Here is a 16,942-nt window from a genome sequence, read left to right as displayed (position 1 = left end):
ATATATATTTTTAGAACTTTAGTGAAAACTGAGATTCTTGAGTGCAATCCTAACCATACAGGAAGAAAGAGTGGGAGCTACAGAGCCACCATCCTTGTAATTCTATGCTGTGTGTTTGGTGGGAAGTTTTTGAGGTCGCACTCACCTGAATGGAAGCTGGACTGATCGGACCAATTTGGATTTATTTGGCTGGAGGACTCTGTTGGAGGATGGAAGCGCTTGCTGTCTTGCGACACTGGCCATACTGCACCGACTGTGCTTGCCACATTTGTGAACTAGGTGGTGTCCTGTTTCAGGTCTCAAGCTCATGCATACAGTTACTAGGTGAGGAAAGCAATTTACTCAAGACTGAGCAGATAACAGCAGACAAGGGAAGAAATGTAAATCAATGAAGTCTCTTGGAAAGTAAGCTTGTCTGGGTGGTTTTATCTGCAGCAAAAGCAGGCAGAAGAGTAGTCAGAACCCAGTCCAGAGAGCCAAGTCAGGTTTGTCAGCCTGTCCAAGGTCAGAGTTTCACGAGCAGGATTCACAGGAATGGCACACCACAGCAGGAAATCAGACAGCTGTTTCCAACAAGGAGACATGGGTAAGAGCTGTCTCTTAAATCAGGCTGCAGCCAGCTGTCATTAATCAGGAGATTTACTCCCTTGCTTGGCAAGGAGCCTACTAGACCTTCGCTGCTCTGCTCTGCTCTGCTCTCTACTTCTCGGGTGCAGGGGCTGGGAGGTCTTACATCATCCTCATCTGACTTCTCCAGCTGCTCAGGTGGTGCCTGTGTTTGATCAGCCTCATGTGAGTCTTGGCTTTGCCTCTCCTGAGGCTCTCCTGAGGCTGACATTCCACAGGGTCAGCTGGAGCAACTTCAGAATCTGAGTCTGGGCCTGGGCAATGACAGGTGGCTTTTTAAAATTCAGCAGCAGCTTTCTTGAACCAGTTTGGCTGCTTTTGAGGGGTCTGCTACTGGGAGGACCTGTTCAGGCTGTTGGACCATTCAGGCTGTTACTTGGAGGAGTGGTCTGAGGAGTGGGTCGGAGGATGGGCCACAATGGAAGATGGGCTGTTTCATCTGCTTTGTCACTGGACGCTGGGGCTTTGGAGGTACAGGCAGTGGCCAGGCAGGGGAGTTGCCTTCCCTTACGTAGCTCTGAGGAGGAAGAAATGCTGCGGCTCCCATCTAATGGTGAAGTGCCTGACAGTGGACTGTGGGTTTCTCACTGTGGACTGAGTATTGACCCGTTCCTCTTTCTCCTTCCTCTGAGTGAGAGCCAGAGGTGGACCTGGTAGGGGGTGAATGGGATGGGACCCCTCTGCCAGCTGGTGGGAGCAGCAGGCGAGGGGTGCCTTGGATGTTAGTGTGTGTGACTAGTGTGAATGTGTTAGTTTCTTCCTCTGGGTGAGAACCAGAGGAGGATTTGACAGAAGGTGAATAGGAAGGGAGCCCTCTACCTGCTGGTGGGAGCAGTAGGGAAGGGGTGCCCATGAATGCTAGTGTGTATGAGTGTGTTGTAGTGAAGTGGGGAGGTGGCTGCTGGGTATCCTGATGGTGCTGAGAGCTGGTAAAGCTAAAGTGCCTCAGGGTGCCTGGCTTCCTCTCCCAGGGATGGTTGGTGAGGACAGTGGGAGGTTCCCTCTCTTGGGAATTGAAGGGCTTGGATATGGGGATGGGGCTGCCATTGGGGGGATGGGGGAAGGCCAAAGTATTATGGCGATGACTGGCAAGGAGAGATTTTTTTTTTTAATATTTATTTATATTTCAAATACTGTGGAGTGACTCTGGGCAGTTTACAGTAAAAATAGAACAAAACATTAATTAAAATAGATAAATATTAATTAATTAATTAAAATATACTAAAAACAAACTTCCTTAATAATACTTCCAAGAGGCAGATGTTAATTCGGTGTTAATAAACTCAGGGAGCATCGTCAAGGCACCAGCCATCCCCAGGGTCCATTTTATCTTTCCTCACCCCATGCAAGTTGGCAGAGCCAAGTCTTCAATTCCCTCCAAAAAATTGGGAGGGTAGGGGCCCACCTCACCTCTGGGGGGAGAGTATTCCAGAGGGTGGGGGCAACAGCAGAGAATGATAAGAGATGGAGCAGGCCATTCTCGGGGAATGCGGGACCATTGTTTTATACCAGTTTTGCATTTCACCTCCTCAGTCTCATCCCTGGTACCCTGTTAGCAGATCTTCAGAAGCCCTGGCTTTCAGCTACTGGTTCTGAATGCCAGGTCAGACTATAATAAGGCCTCCCTCATTAATGATGATCTACTGTAATTGTTGATGAGAGGGCCGACCTGGCATGTATCACTGAGACCTAGCTGGGTCCAGAAGGGGAGGTAGCCCTTTTGGAGATATGCCCAGCTGGGTTTCAGGTGTGGCACCAGCTAAGATACCAGGTGGAAGTGTGGCAATGGTCATCAGAGAATCTCTTATGGCCTTCGGGGTGCTGCACTGCAGGTCGTCAGATGGGAGTTGGACTCTAGGGATCAGTTGGGATTGCTGCTGTTGAACCAGCCTCCTTGCTGTACAGCAACTTCCCTGCCTGAGCTCCTTGACTCCATTTCTGGGCTGGCAATGGAGTTCCCCAGACTTATGGTTTTGGGGGACTTTAATCTGCCTTCTCTAGGAGTGGGGTCTGAGGTGGTTCAGGAGTTCATGGCCACCATGATGGCCATGGGCTTATCCCAGCTCACAGGACAGCGGCCATATAGCAGATCTGGCGTTCCTGTCAGAGCAATGGCTATGTAATCTGAAACTGGGGGAGCTTTCTTGTCCCCCTTGTCATGGTCAGATCACACCCTGATTACCATGGGATTCTCTAGTCCCACTATCCACTGCAGGGAGGCTGGACCCATCAGTCCACCATGGCGACTAATGGACCTGGATGGGTTCCAGAGGGAGCTGGGGATTGTTCCTGCTGGTCTGCTGCATGTCCATCCAAAGCCTTGGTTGCTGCCCGGAATAAGAGGGTGGCGGAGGCTTTGGATCAGATCCCACCCATGCAACCTCTCCCTCTTGGTGGTCCCAGTACTCCCTATGGTTTACAGAGGGAGATGAAGTGAGAGAAGTCTAGAGCATTGCTGGCACTCAACAAGGGACAAACTCATCTGAACACGGGTTAGAGCTGCCTTAAGAGCATTAAGGCCTACCTAATGGCAGTAAGGATGGCAACTCCACTCTTATTGCATCCACAGATAGCTGTCCTATGGCCCTGTTTTGGGTGACAGCCCTCTTGGGTAAGGGGGCCCCAGAGAACCTCTTGCAGGGGTGTGCAGAGGAATTCACTCAGCATCTGTCAGTACACTGATGATACCCATTTATACTTCTCTGCTCCTGGCAAATTAAGCAATGCTGTGAACATCTTATCCTGGTGCCTGGAGGCTGCGAGGGTCTGGATGGGGAACAACAGGCTTCGGTTGAACCCTGGCAAGACTGAGTGGCTTTGAGTTTTGAGGACTTCCGCTCCTAAGACTATGCCATCTTTGGTGCTGGATGAGTTGGCACTGCCCCAGACAGACCTGGTGCGCATCTTGGGAGTCCTCCTGGACTCACGACTCCTGCTTGAAGAACAGGTGGCAGTCATGGCTAGAAGGGCCTTTGGATAGCTTCATGTTGTGCACCGTGTGCCCATTCCTGCATCGGAGGACTCTTCTCACTGTCACTCATGCCCTAGTCACCTCCCGTTTTGACTTCTGTAATGTGCTCTACATGGGACTGCCCTTGGAGAGTATATACAAGCTTCAGCTGGTGCAAAATGCAGCAGTGCGGGCAGTTATGTGTGCCCCTAGAATGGCACATATTACACCTCTTCTCCGCGAGCTGCATTGGTTGCCAGTTTGCTTCCGGGTCCAATTCAAGGTGCTGGTTTTGACCTTTAAAGCCAGCATTTCATGGCATGGGGCTGGGTTATCTGAGGGACGTCTCCTGATTACATCTGCCCATCCCATCAGATCTAGCAGAGCAGGCATGCTGCGGGTCCCATCTGTCAAGGAATTACACTTGGCGGGTGCCTAGAGGCGGGCCTTCTCTGCCGTGGCACTCACCTTGTGGAATCTTCTCCCCCCAGGTGTGAGATTAGCTCTATTCCTCTGAACATGTCCCTCAAGACGTGGCTATGTTTTCAAGCCTGGGGGTTCCAGGGGACCAGAGAGCTTTTGTGATGGCTCCCTTACTGTAGTTAATATCATCCTCTCTTGTTTTGTGTGCTTTTTATAGTTATTTCTTAATTGTGACTGTTTTTATGTATTTGTTTTTCAATTAAGTGTACCCCACCCAGAGCCACTTTTTTGAGAGATGGGCAGCCATACAAATTTGATAAATAAATAAATATTATAGGAGCAAATTCTACTGAGTAAATGTGAGCAATACACTAAACAGGTTGTCTAAATCAGTAGACTTATTCTAGTGGACTTTAAGGAGCCTACCAGTAAACTGAGTCAAACTAGGAAAACATCACAGCTCAGCTGTCTGAGCACTCTCTTCCTCTGCAGGCAACTACATACCCATAGCACCTTCAAGTTTCAGTGGTTGATGATAGGTAGATAGATAGATAGATAAATAGATAAATAGATAAATAAATAGACAGGCATAATTGTCATATAATTATATATAAATGTCAAACAGCACTTGCCAAATGGTCAGATCTGGCTATGAATACCTGGAAATTCATCACTGTTCTTTTAAGAAATAGATTTTTGGGACACACCATCCCATAGAGTGAGAGGGACACAGCTCTGATAACAGATGCCATCACATTTTAATTTTGTAGAAGATGAAGGAACATTTATATAAATGTATGTTTATATGAGAAGGCAGCCATTGAGGGGTACTCACTAAAATATTGGACTAGGAGCTGGGACACCAGGTTCAGGTCTAGCCTCAGTCACTGAAGCTCATTAGATAACTTTGAACCAGTCACACTTTTGCTCAGCCTAACCAACCTCACAGGGTTGTTATGGGGAAAAGTAAGAGGAGGATGAGTTATGTACATTGTCTTGAGCTCCTGAATTAAAGGCAGCATATAAATGTAATAAGTAAATAAATAACAGTATGAAATCTATGGGGAGTAATCATATTAATTGTATTTAATATAATTTATATGTATATTGAATTGTGCCAATTTTGGAATATGCCCCCTGGTATGACATTCACAGTGTGGTCTTTGCCCCTCCCAAAAGTTGTGTATCCCTACCATTGAAGAAAAACAAAAATCCTGCTTGTAATCTTAAAACAATAACTGGTCTGTGACAAATTAAAGACTATTCTTTTTTTGACATACACTTTTCTAGATTTATTTCTAGCATTAAGCACAAGTAATTTGTTCCTATACGTTGATTTAGTATAAAACTGTGAAAAAGGATAGTTCAGTTTGACTGTCCAGGTAAGGAGAACAAGGCCCCTAAAATGCAAATTTGTATGTTAAAAAAAGGAGAGATACTGAAAGGCATTCCTTGTGGCTTTTCCACATCGCTCATTAAAGGATCCCAGTTTTCTTTTGCAGTTGCTTGCCCAAATCTTAGTTTTCTTTAGAATAAGAAATGCAAGCCCAGGATTATGAATCATCGTTCAAGGTCTGATTTCTGTTACGTATTACTGATGCTGATATATCTATCTCTATATCATCTATCAGGAGGAGAAGCACCAGATAGTTAGCAATATTAGGCATGAAGATTACTTGTTAGATGTAACAATAATGGCAGAATAATTCTCTTCATCAGTGTTTTGGTTAATTACCCTCTAATACTGTGTTTTGTGGAAAGAGAGTACCAGCAAGCCCACAGCTGTGCTACTGTCTCCCACGCAGACCTTCTGTCAATGCCTTTGTGACGGATCCTTCCTCCCCATCACATTCCTGGCACTCTTACAAGGTTCTGGCAGACAATGCAAATTAGGTTTGCTCAGTTCCACTACAATACATATTTTAAGCAAAGAAAATATCTGACATTGTTTATGTACAAGTAGGTTTTCTTTTTTCAAGCAAGGAAGTATAATAATCCTGGAAATCTCTACTAAATTCTCACTAATTGGTGATCTGCAATTTTTTAAAAAAGGAATGAGGATAAAATAGATATTGCATTCACAGTTGCTAAAACTAGTCTCAAAAGCCAAAAGGAGAAAAAATGTTGTAAAGCTAAAGAAATCCAATTACAAGGGAAAATGAAAACAGAAGAAGCAATTATAGTAATTACAATTTACTATTCTGTACTGCTTGGGGTTACAATTACATGTCATTAGTGGTGCATAGCACCCAGATAGGTGGCAGGATGGTCAATTTTGCTTGATTTTGAAAGCTAAGCAGGGTTGGACCAGGATAGTACTTGAATGGGAAACACCAGGATATCCTAGGGCACAAGGCTAGACTAGGAAATTGAAAATAATGCCCCATAAGGCAATGGCAAACTAATTTCATATTTTTACCAAGAAAACTATAGCAGCATGTCCATTAATTGATCTTCATTTCAACAACTTTATCTTACTGATGCAGAGTGATGGGAGCATTACAAAGTCAACATGATTTAGTGCTATCTCTATATCACAATGCATGAAAACTTCAGGCTGGTGAATTATCTGACTCACATGGGTGTCTCTTTTGCCAGTGTGATGCCACTGCTGGAACCATTGGGTTTTGATCAGAAGTAGCCATAAAAATTGCCCACTCATGTAAACAGCACTATTGTGCAGAATTAAAAGTTCTGCTCTGGAGAAGGGCTTTCAAGGGTTAATATGCTCTGGTGGAAGTGTGTGGAATTCCAGAGCTGGAAAGGGCCCAACCTATTGCTTGGTGCAGGAAACCTACAGCTTCCTCAACACTTCAGTCCAGTTCTTTTATCAAAACCAGCCTTCCTGTAGCACAATTGCTGACAACTCTCTTCAGACATTTTTAAAATATGTAAATTCTACACATGAAGAGAGGAAGCAGGTGTATCTGTGCATGCATGTGCACTAGTTCCACGTATGTCACCCTCACATTCCCTGAAGACAATGGCTGTATTGAAGAATGTTTTCTATCTGTGGAGCCTCTCCATGTGATTTTGAGCCCTGGAAACACAACTGTTTACTGCAGATGATTGTCCTTAAGACATGAAGGGTCCCACAGGAGCTGAGGCAAAAGTATCAGAGCCCAAAGAGGACTTGTTTTTAAGCAACTCATGTGCTCAACAACTTCAGTGAGTTTAGGCACATGCTGCCTGTGTTGGCTTGGACTGCATAGATGAAAGCCAGTGAAATTTCAAGAAAAAATCTTGTGTAAGATTTGCTCGTGACAATTTCAACTAAAATTGGGTGGCCTGAATGGACAGATTTTTATTATTGGATTTCAATCAATTTTATTGACTCATACACACATATTGTACATCTAGTGATATTACATATTGTATTGCTTAATCTATATAACATAATTATCAGAACTGAACAAAATAATGCTTTATAGCCTTTCCAGATAAAGGCGAAACCACATTTTATTACTAATGTGGATACATTACATCACGGAAAAAACTTTCCCTCCAGAGTTTCCTTCCTTCCATAGCATATAAACGCATTTTTTAAAAATAAAGAATCATGATATATGTAGTATAAAGATAAGATACAGCCAAAAACACAAGCCCAACTGAGTTTAGTGCTACGCTCCCTGGAATTGTTTGAGTGTTCAGAGGTTTGTGAATCTCCTTTTTTCTTGTTGCTTGTGAAGTCTCAGGTATGCAAGCAGAGGGGAAGATCTGCCACTAGAAGGCTCCACTATCTAATGGTGAAGTCAAGGATCCTGGAATCAGAAACATTTGGGTATACTGGAATCTGGAATTGGATCTGTAGGATCCTAACCCCTCTCTGTATCCCCTCCTCCCAAACTCTCCTCTCATGGCCTGCCCTAAACCACAATAGTCAACAGGGCTTTGGATATGTATGTTTGAATCATCAGCATGGATTCCCAATCCTGCATAGAGGATTGATGTGCTGATAATGTGCTTTCGCTCTCTCTAAAATCTGTGGGTCCTTAAAGTCCTTAATTTTGGATATATCGTGTCTCATCTTTAAATCATCACAACATTTTGTGGGCACTAGTCAATAATGAACAAAGTCCAAACCACACAAATTTAGGGTTGCAGCTGATGTGAGAAGGGGATTATTTCTTCTTTTCTTTGGTAAACCATAACAGAAGGGCTTTTTAAAGTGATGACCTCTGCATCTGCCACAATGAATGTACAACTTTTATTTTTCCAAAAGGAGATAAATCATTTTTTTTGTTGATTTTCCTAGAATATTAGACCTAGAATAATTTCCTAGAATTATTAGACCTATATGTTTTAAAGGAAATGTTAAAATATGCATTAGTTAACAAACACACACAATCATAGTGGACAGCCTATTCCATTTTTAACAAGGCATTTATTGTGCATACCTTCTTAACCATCAACATTTGACAGTGAATTGGAATAATTTCACATTGTGTTCAAATGCTTAATGAGGGGGAAATAGTTTGGTTTTTTGCAACAAATACCAATACTTCACAGCTATGACATCTAGCCTGATCATACAAAATTAGATTTGCTTAAGTGGACTGAAAACATGAGTTTAGATGCATCTAACTCACCACAGACTGATCATAAAGTTGTACATCTAAGTACCCTTACTAGGCAATACATCCATGGAAGTCAGTGGGATTTGCTCTAAAGAAAACATGCACAGGATCAAACTGTAAAAAAACCTTCAGCCGTAACACTGAAAATCATTTCTATTTTGGAGCTATGACAAGTTCTCCATTGTGGATATAGATGTGTGTTTGTGTGCACATGTAGTTGTGTGCTCAAGAGCAGCTTGCAGCTGATGTTTATCACTAAGATCGAAAGTTAAACTTCTGATGAAGACATAAGAGCAGAGGAAACTGTCCCTCCCTATTATTTAATCTCAAGAGCCATAGATTAATGTAGAATTAGAAACTATTATTCCACTGAAACTGGTGAGATAAAAAGTGCAGTGCTATGCTAGTTGTGGCTTGGGAAACCAGTTTTTGTACTTAAATTCCATAAATATGGCCTGTTTAAATTTTTTACACACAGTGTCCCTGAAAATGAACTAGTAAGAATTCTTAGATCCATTTGTTCAACCAGAGAGAGATGGTGTTATAGCAGACAACAAAATGCAGCTGATTTTTTACCCTAAATACAGTTTTGGTATAATCAAGTAACCTACATATAACCCAGATCAGAACTCAGAATTGACACCAAAGCACATATCATACTGTTAGGATGATTTACTTTAAGACCGAGCAACTCCTTCTCCAGCCACACCTCATCCTTTGTGTATAACACTGCTTCTTTCATTCGAACCAATGCAAGCAGACCTTCTCCACAGATTCACTGTGGTCCCAGGAGATGGTAGAGTGAGAAGAGTAAACAGTATCTATTCATAAGTGGTAGTGAAGGGAATCTTACACTGTCATCATCCTCCCACATGAGGATTTTTAAAGAATACCATCAGTTCTGAATTTAAACAGAGTTGAGAAACAATGCAAAGTTGATTATAAACTTTTGTAAAGGCATGTTTATTTCTATGATAATTGCAAGTTTTCCAAACAGAGTCTGAGTAGGACTCAAGTAGTCCTCAGGGGATGATGCATTTTGGCTCTAATGATAATTGAAGTACTAATTTACGGGACTGTTTTTGATTATATACTATTAATATCATATGGCAACAAGATGATATATTGTGCAGGGACAGCTTTCATGGCAAAACTGCAAGTAAACCCATTCTTCAAAACGTTTGTTTCAGAGTTCAAACATTTTAGAAATATTTGTGGATGAGTAACTGCCTTTGTAATAAAACCTGGGTTGACCCCCTCTTGTTCTGGGTTATAGCATCTGAACATCTATCAGGGATCCATGTTGAAGATTCAAATCAGGGATGCATGTTAAAGTACAAATCTTAACATTTGAATGGTAACTTAAATACTGTTAGCTTTCACTTACTAAATAAAGAGATAAGAAATAGGCTTTCTAGTGACAAAGATATGAACAACCCAACTCCTAATTAACTCAAATGAACTGTAAAATCCGAGGTTCTATTCTGAGAGCCATTCCAGCGTAGGAATTGATTGCTGCTTCTCACTTTATAGCCTTAGTGCCTCACAGAACTTTTAATGGAAATTCAAGCTTAGATTAAACCACAAGATGAGCACAAAAATGAAGATAAATAAATATAGTGCTACATCAAAATTAGAAGACTGCATTTAAGGATGCATACACTTGGAAATTTAAGTTCAGTCCAGGGGTTAAAATACGAAACTGAAATTGAAAACAAATAATAAACAAAGCATAGATCCTAAAGTGAACAGAATGCCATTCCCAAGAGCTGATGACATGACTTGGGTGGCATCAAGGAGCACAAGCATCTGAAGGGATGGCAAGAGGGAGCAAGGAATGGGATGCATGCCATGAAGTTCTTGTGCAAATTATGTCAGGTTATTTACTCTACTTATTTATATGAGTGTTTATACCACACTCTTTTCCAAGGACTCAGGGTGATTTAAAATACAGAATAATACAGATATACTGAGCACTAACTGTACAACCTTGCTAATTCCTTTGTCCACATATAAACATCATATTTCTGTATCAACTTTTTTCTTTTTTTTTCTTTTCTCCTTTTGCTTGTTTGTTTGCTTTTTTTCTTTTTAAAAAATATTAATAAATAAAAATTTAAAAATACAGAATAGAAAACTAAATGATTATGTGCTTGCATGATGATGTGAGTCACATAAATTACATAATCCTGTCTTTTGTATGATGACACCATGCTGCATGTGTCATCATTATGACATCACCGTGGTTTTAAACAAATGTCTGTACCAAGGAATACAATTTTAACATTCTAGTGTTATTTTAAAGTTTAAAGATTTAAACTTACTTTTAAAAACAATAACAAATGAAGCCCTGAGAGAACATTCAATGTGAATATGCATGATATGATTTTAGAAGCGTAAAACACGGGAGAAGGACAAGGCGGATTACTAATGAATTAATTAATCAGCTAATTTGTATGTTTGGTACCATCTCATAGATGGCAAAATAAAATATTAAAAGTATTTATTCAATATATTCTGAATGATATATCAATAGAGAAAATCACAAACATAGCCGCTCTAGGTCACTTCTATTCACCATGACTATTAATGATTAATGATGATTAATAATAATAATAATATTAATGACCTTAGATGTCATTGTGTATACCTAAATCTATGGAAAGCTATATTGCTACAACAAGATGATAATACTGGGTGATTATTAAGCTTATTATAATAAGTTCTTATGAACATGTTATGCCTGTTATTACTGCAAAGTTTGATTAAATAAATATACTTACTAAATAACATAATATAATGCTATTAACTTAGCAATATACTCCAGTCCATCAAATGATTTCTTGGTCACCATGTTTTGAAATTAAATAGCATTTTTCAGAATGTGTAAGCTTTCTCCTTAATATAGGAATGTTTTCTATGAATGCATGATGCAATAATTAGCAATAAATGTTAATCTGATGCTTTGACAGCTGTGAATATTAGTATAGGAATCAAACTATTTTTTTATTTTGTATTGCGCCAGTGTTTCAGAATATTATCCCATCATTTTATCATGTGTTTTAGCTTTACTGAATCCATTATGTATTGGATAGCATTGCTATCCATATAAGTTATATATATGTTCTTATCATATATCATCCTTGTCCCCATATACATTAGATTATGTGAGGACTTCTTGAAATTTTCTTCATGATTGCATCTACATAATTAAGAAAAATTATTCCATTTTTTTATTAAAAATGATACTTGATAGTAGCTGCAATTTAAATAATGAAAAAAAAGCACAAAAATTACAGGGGTCAAAACAGCGAAATTACCATTGACAGTGGCAAATCAAGATCCGTGAAGGCTCTGAAGCACATTAGGATCTCAGTGAAAACTGAGGCTTCCCTTTTTTTTCAAGAAATACTCTGCATTTATACATTAACAGAGCCAAGAAATAGTCTGAGGGCAGTTCCAAACCATGTGACTTTTCCTCCTTTTCCACCCCACAATCTCTCACAACCTGGTTTGAAGCCAAGCTTTTGATTGTGTTCACTTCTGCCAGCTTCAAAATACTGAGAACAGACAGGGCCACAAGGAGCCAGTCATTTTTTATTTGTATTTTTTTTGCACGTCTGGCCATTTGTTCCCCCCAAAATTGTTGTTACAGGTAGAAGTCACCATAGCTTTTGTTTCTATTCAAAAGTATCTTATAGTGCTCATCTCTGAAGGATAGCATGGTGACATTTGCAACCGGATACTTTTCACAATAGTTCTAACAACCATTGTAGGCTAGACTCTATAGACTATGGGGGGGGGGAGGAGTGACACTAGGAGCAGGATGATGCAAAAGTTCAATGAGTTCAATTTTCTCAACAGGGACCATCAAGCCCAATAGGGCTTTCTATTAATGTTGTTTTACAGCAAGTATGAATCTGACTAGAAAGATTAAGAACTGCCTGGTTCACCTACAGGTTTCCTTTATTCCTTTCCTATGTTAATTACATGAAAGCACATGCTGACCAAGGGCTTACCTGCTTTTGGAAGCAGGATGAAACAAGACCAAAGCCAGTAGAAAAACAGACCCAAGCAATGCAAAACATGGGTTCAGCTTTGCCCTGGTTTTAGGAAAACTGCACAGAGCTAGGAAAATATTGACTCAGATCTTGAAAGGAGATGATACAGAAATGGCAGGTCCAGAACCAATGCTGTGTGAAGAGGGACCCTGTATCTTTTCTTACAAGGATTCTGTATGCAAATCAGATGTCCTTTAAAATGCCCTCAGATCTCAGCCTAGGTAGGACTACCATATTTTGGTGGCACACACACAAATGTCCACTAGATGGCAGCACCAAGTTAGTTCTCTTTCTTTGCAGCCATCTCATGATTGTTTTTGAAGCCCAAATGTGATAGTTAGGTATAATCAGGTCATATATATCGAAAAAAGAGAAACCTCAGCGTTGTTGCATGGAAGCTAACTTCTTTAGCCATAAATACATAACTATGGAGAAGATAATAGAGAATAGCTAAACTACACTATAAAATCACAGGTGAGGCACATTTATGGCAAAATAATTTGAAATTCAAAAATGCATAATTTTCCTTATTGTAGATACACTCCTGATGTAATAATATATAAAATTATTATCTGCATCCTGCTGCTATTCTGGCAGCAGCAGCCATCTCCTTTTTAATCTCAGAATGCTCTGAATAACACCAAGTGATCAGAGAACGAAGGTTAAATCTACCAGGAGCCTTTCTTGCACAGACAGGCTTTAGGGAAATAAATGGAGATTTGTGCACAAGAAGATCCTGGAGGATTGTGCTCAGACGAGATGCCAAAACTGTCCCCATCTTCAAGACTCAGGCACATCAAACAGATGAAAATTTTCTTCTTCAATTTGCCAAGGAAGTTAGGAATTTTTCATTGTCATGTTGATGCTTTAGAAAAAGGAAAGGAAAAAGAGTCAGTACAATGGATTATTGTTACATATGTATCCAGAACTTCCTCTAAGGAGCAAAGGGCAGAACACACATATACCTAGCCCTAGTAAGTCCCATCTGGTTACTGCCCAGGTGCAGACATTACACATGATAAAAGCTGAACCCTCTCAAATATCATTTGAACTTTTATTCTGCTTCATTATAATGCTTCCCTCATCTTTTTCTCCTTTTTAAGGCATGACCTAAATGTTCCAGGGCTTCACATGAATATCCATGAGGGGAAGGAGAATGACAAAACATGCATTGTGACATCATGATGTAAACTCCATCCTTTTTGTACATACATCATGACATCATAAGGAGTAGAGATTGCATCAGAACTTCACAATGAACATTCTGCATTCTAACAAAACTTTTGGATTCTATGGATAACTCTGAACTTGATACCTCTGCTGGTATAAGCATTCAGCAGAAACAAGATTATTATTATTACTGTATTACTATTATTACTATTATTATATTTTTATCCTTTTTTTTTGTCAACTCAAAGCAGCAAACATACTTAATACTCCTGCCTCCTATATAATTCTCTACTGTAAGCATTAAAGTTGTGCTTTAATGGAATCTTTTTTTTTTAAGTGCCAACAATGTCAATATACTTATTGACAGCATAGATACACAGCACTTTAGGCTTGGTAGCAGAAAGGGGTAAGTTTACACTGTCTTATACGTAAACTATAAGTCAGTTAGTGTTGGTGGGGGTGTGGTTATCTCCTTGGGGGAACTTATGGTATTCTTTTCTGTCTGATTGTTTGTCTGGGGTTAATCCCTGCTTATCTGGGTGATGGCTGCTGGAGAGGATGTGTTCTGGTCTTTTTGTTTCCTCCTTAGCTTTTTTTTGTTTTTGTTTTTTGCCTCTTTTGATTGGTATGTAAATGTGGTTTATCTCTATGTGTCTATTGATGACCACATTTACACACCATCTAAAAGAGACAATAAAAAAGCTAAGAAGGAAACAAAAAGACCAGAAACCCCACACACAAACAAAAAGGCCCCAAATCCCACATTCACTAGAACTGATGATGTTACCTAGTCAAGTAATGAAATGCCTGCAAACAAACAACCAAGTTCAGAGAGCACCAAGGACTTCACATTTTAACCCTTGAGCCACATAATTCTCTTCTATTCTTCCCATATAACCAAGCAAGATTGTATCTCAGCCAATTCCACAGGACCTGCATAGCCAGAGTTCAAATCCAAGCAGATCCAACTGATTTTTTTCAACAGATGCCTGGAAAAATCCTCATAGCAATTGTTTCCCTGGGCCCACCTTACCAAGTCACCCTAAGCAGGTCTAGCTATCCACAGACACAGTAAGAATGGAGAAATAAGCATGGCAAACAACCTGAAGCTTATTTGCAGGCCATCTTACAGGACAACTTATTATCCATTCCTGTTTGCATAAAGAAGGGTTCTATAACATATTCTAATCCAAGAACATTGGCCTTTGAGTATTGTACAGAGGACTGCATTCCAAAAAGTGGGCAGGAATAAACCAAAGAAGTGGATGGGGCTGGGAGAAAATCTGAAGTTGACTTAATTACATTGAATGAAAATGCAATTCATGTAAATGTGATTTTGTATTTAATTATATTCCTATTTTATCACATTATAATTATGTTTTCACAGAAACGGGTGGGGGGGGTGTTTGTATTTAGGACCATGCCCAGGGCTTTGGGGAGCAGAGTTTCTGCAGGTCTAGCACAGAGGTGCAAGTCTGGCATTAACTAGCTTTACTCTAAGGCACACCTAGAATCTATCAGATTTGAGAGGCCTGCAGTTGAAAAGTCTAACAGGAAGCCCATAACTTTTATTACACATCCATACAAGCTGGCTACTTGCCCAGTCCAACATGACCTAAGAATCTTCCTGTTTCTGAACTACAAAATCATCTGAAACTTAAGTGTTTGTTTATAACACAATACCTCTCCTACCTCATTCCCCACTTACAGTAAACAAGGCATGGGGTGATATACTGTGGAGCAAAGAAACAGAAAACAAGTGTTTTCTTCCTCTAGTAGTAGTTACCATTATTGCACTTTATATTAATGGATTAGTCCAAGGTACAATGCCATCCAATACCATAACTGATAAGAAAAATAGATCAATTTATTACCAGTAGTAGTCAAGCTACTAAACACACTTTGATTATCTTTTGTTTGAAGGCCCATTTTAAAACAAAAACAACTTTGTTAAAAATTAAAAGTAAGGATATTCTACAATTATAGTCTTTTAAGATTCTATAATTTATAGTCCCAATCAAGACATTAATGGTGGACTTGCAATGACTAACTTTCATGATTAACCCACTCTGGACTGGATCCTTGATATCTCTTAGTACCTTTACAAAATTGGGTTGAATACAAATTCTAACAGTAGAACAGCGCAACTGAAATCAATAGAACTTAATGAGTCACACTTAAGTCTGAATATAAATTAAGTACAGTCCAACCCTACGTTTCTTTTACAATTTGCAGAATAATAAATAACTACTACCAGATGTACTACATTCATTTATTGTTTTCTTTAAGGATTAAACACTGATGTACTGTATGTTTCTTCTAACATCATGTTTTCACAAACCATAAAATGACATTCAAAACATGCAAAACACTTCTGCTTTTTTATAAAAGCATTTACTGTTTGCTATTCAAACCACAAAGGCAAATGAAAATGCAGCTCCATGAAAGATTTTACAGTGAATACAAAAAGGTGAAGGGACAAACAAAAAAGAAGGTTGGGTACACTCCAGAAAGTTATAGTAAAAAGGTTTTCCATCAAAACAAGGTTGCAAATTATGTCCATTGTCTTAAATTGTTAATTAAATAAGCTGAAAGTATTAACATATACTTTATTAGCCTGATAATAGGGTTATGTCATGTATTACTACATGTTTATAATAAACTTGGCAGCAGCTTTTATGTAAGTGAACCTTGACCCACTGACTAAAAGTATTTTGGATCTCAAAGAGACTACCTGGAGTTTACCCAGTTCTTCTGTGTCTCTTGCATAATGTTATTATTCTTATATACTCATATATAATGGATTGTCTATTAAATTCTTACTCCTGTTGGACTGAAGTTATTTCTGGCTCATTTGAAAGACAGCTTGCTCTGAATGCAAGAAAAAATGAAAAGTAATAAATATATTCTTATCTTGTTTGTTAGGGATAGATATTTAGAGATACATATTTACTGTAAAAACAGAGCAAAGACATTTTCACAGACACACTCATTTGATCATTCATACACACACACACACACACACACACACACGGTGTTCATTAAATAATGTCTCCCCAATGGGCATCAGAAATGCTCACCAGAATAAATGTTAGGCTGTAGAGTGCTACAAGACTTTTTGCTGTTTGTAGCAA

General features: G+C 39.5%; 1 protein-coding gene across 8 annotated transcripts in view; it reads right to left on the bottom strand.

Annotated features, from left to right (window-relative positions):
* Positions 1-9,845: 9,845 nt before the first annotated feature.
* PRUNE2 (prune homolog 2 with BCH domain) overlaps positions 9,846-16,942 on the bottom strand; it is a 141,860-nt gene continuing 134,763 nt past the window's right edge. For 4 of the 8 annotated variants that reach the window (XM_088130341.1, XM_088130340.1, XM_088130342.1 and 1 more), the window contains 2 exons: positions 16,632-16,679; positions 9,846-13,503 (listed from right to left, as the gene is read on the bottom strand). In XM_088130341.1, the coding sequence (XP_087986467.1) occupies positions 13,476-13,503; positions 16,632-16,679 (76 nt within the window). In that variant the 3' untranslated portion in view covers positions 9,846-13,475. The remainder of the gene's footprint in view (positions 13,504-16,631; positions 16,680-16,942) is intronic. The other 4 variants (XM_088130344.1, XM_088130345.1, XM_088130346.1 and 1 more) reach the window with 1 other exon arrangement.

The sequence above is a fragment of the Python bivittatus genome, unplaced genomic scaffold, assembly GCF_059951505.1.
Source record: "Python bivittatus isolate LINGU-HERP-01145 unplaced genomic scaffold, Pbiv_v1 ctg000850_np1212, whole genome shotgun sequence".
NCBI classification, from domain to species: domain Eukaryota; kingdom Metazoa; phylum Chordata; class Lepidosauria; order Squamata; family Pythonidae; genus Python; species Python bivittatus.
Note: the sequence above shows the minus strand (reverse complement) of the source record. Positions and strands in the feature narration are given on the sequence as shown.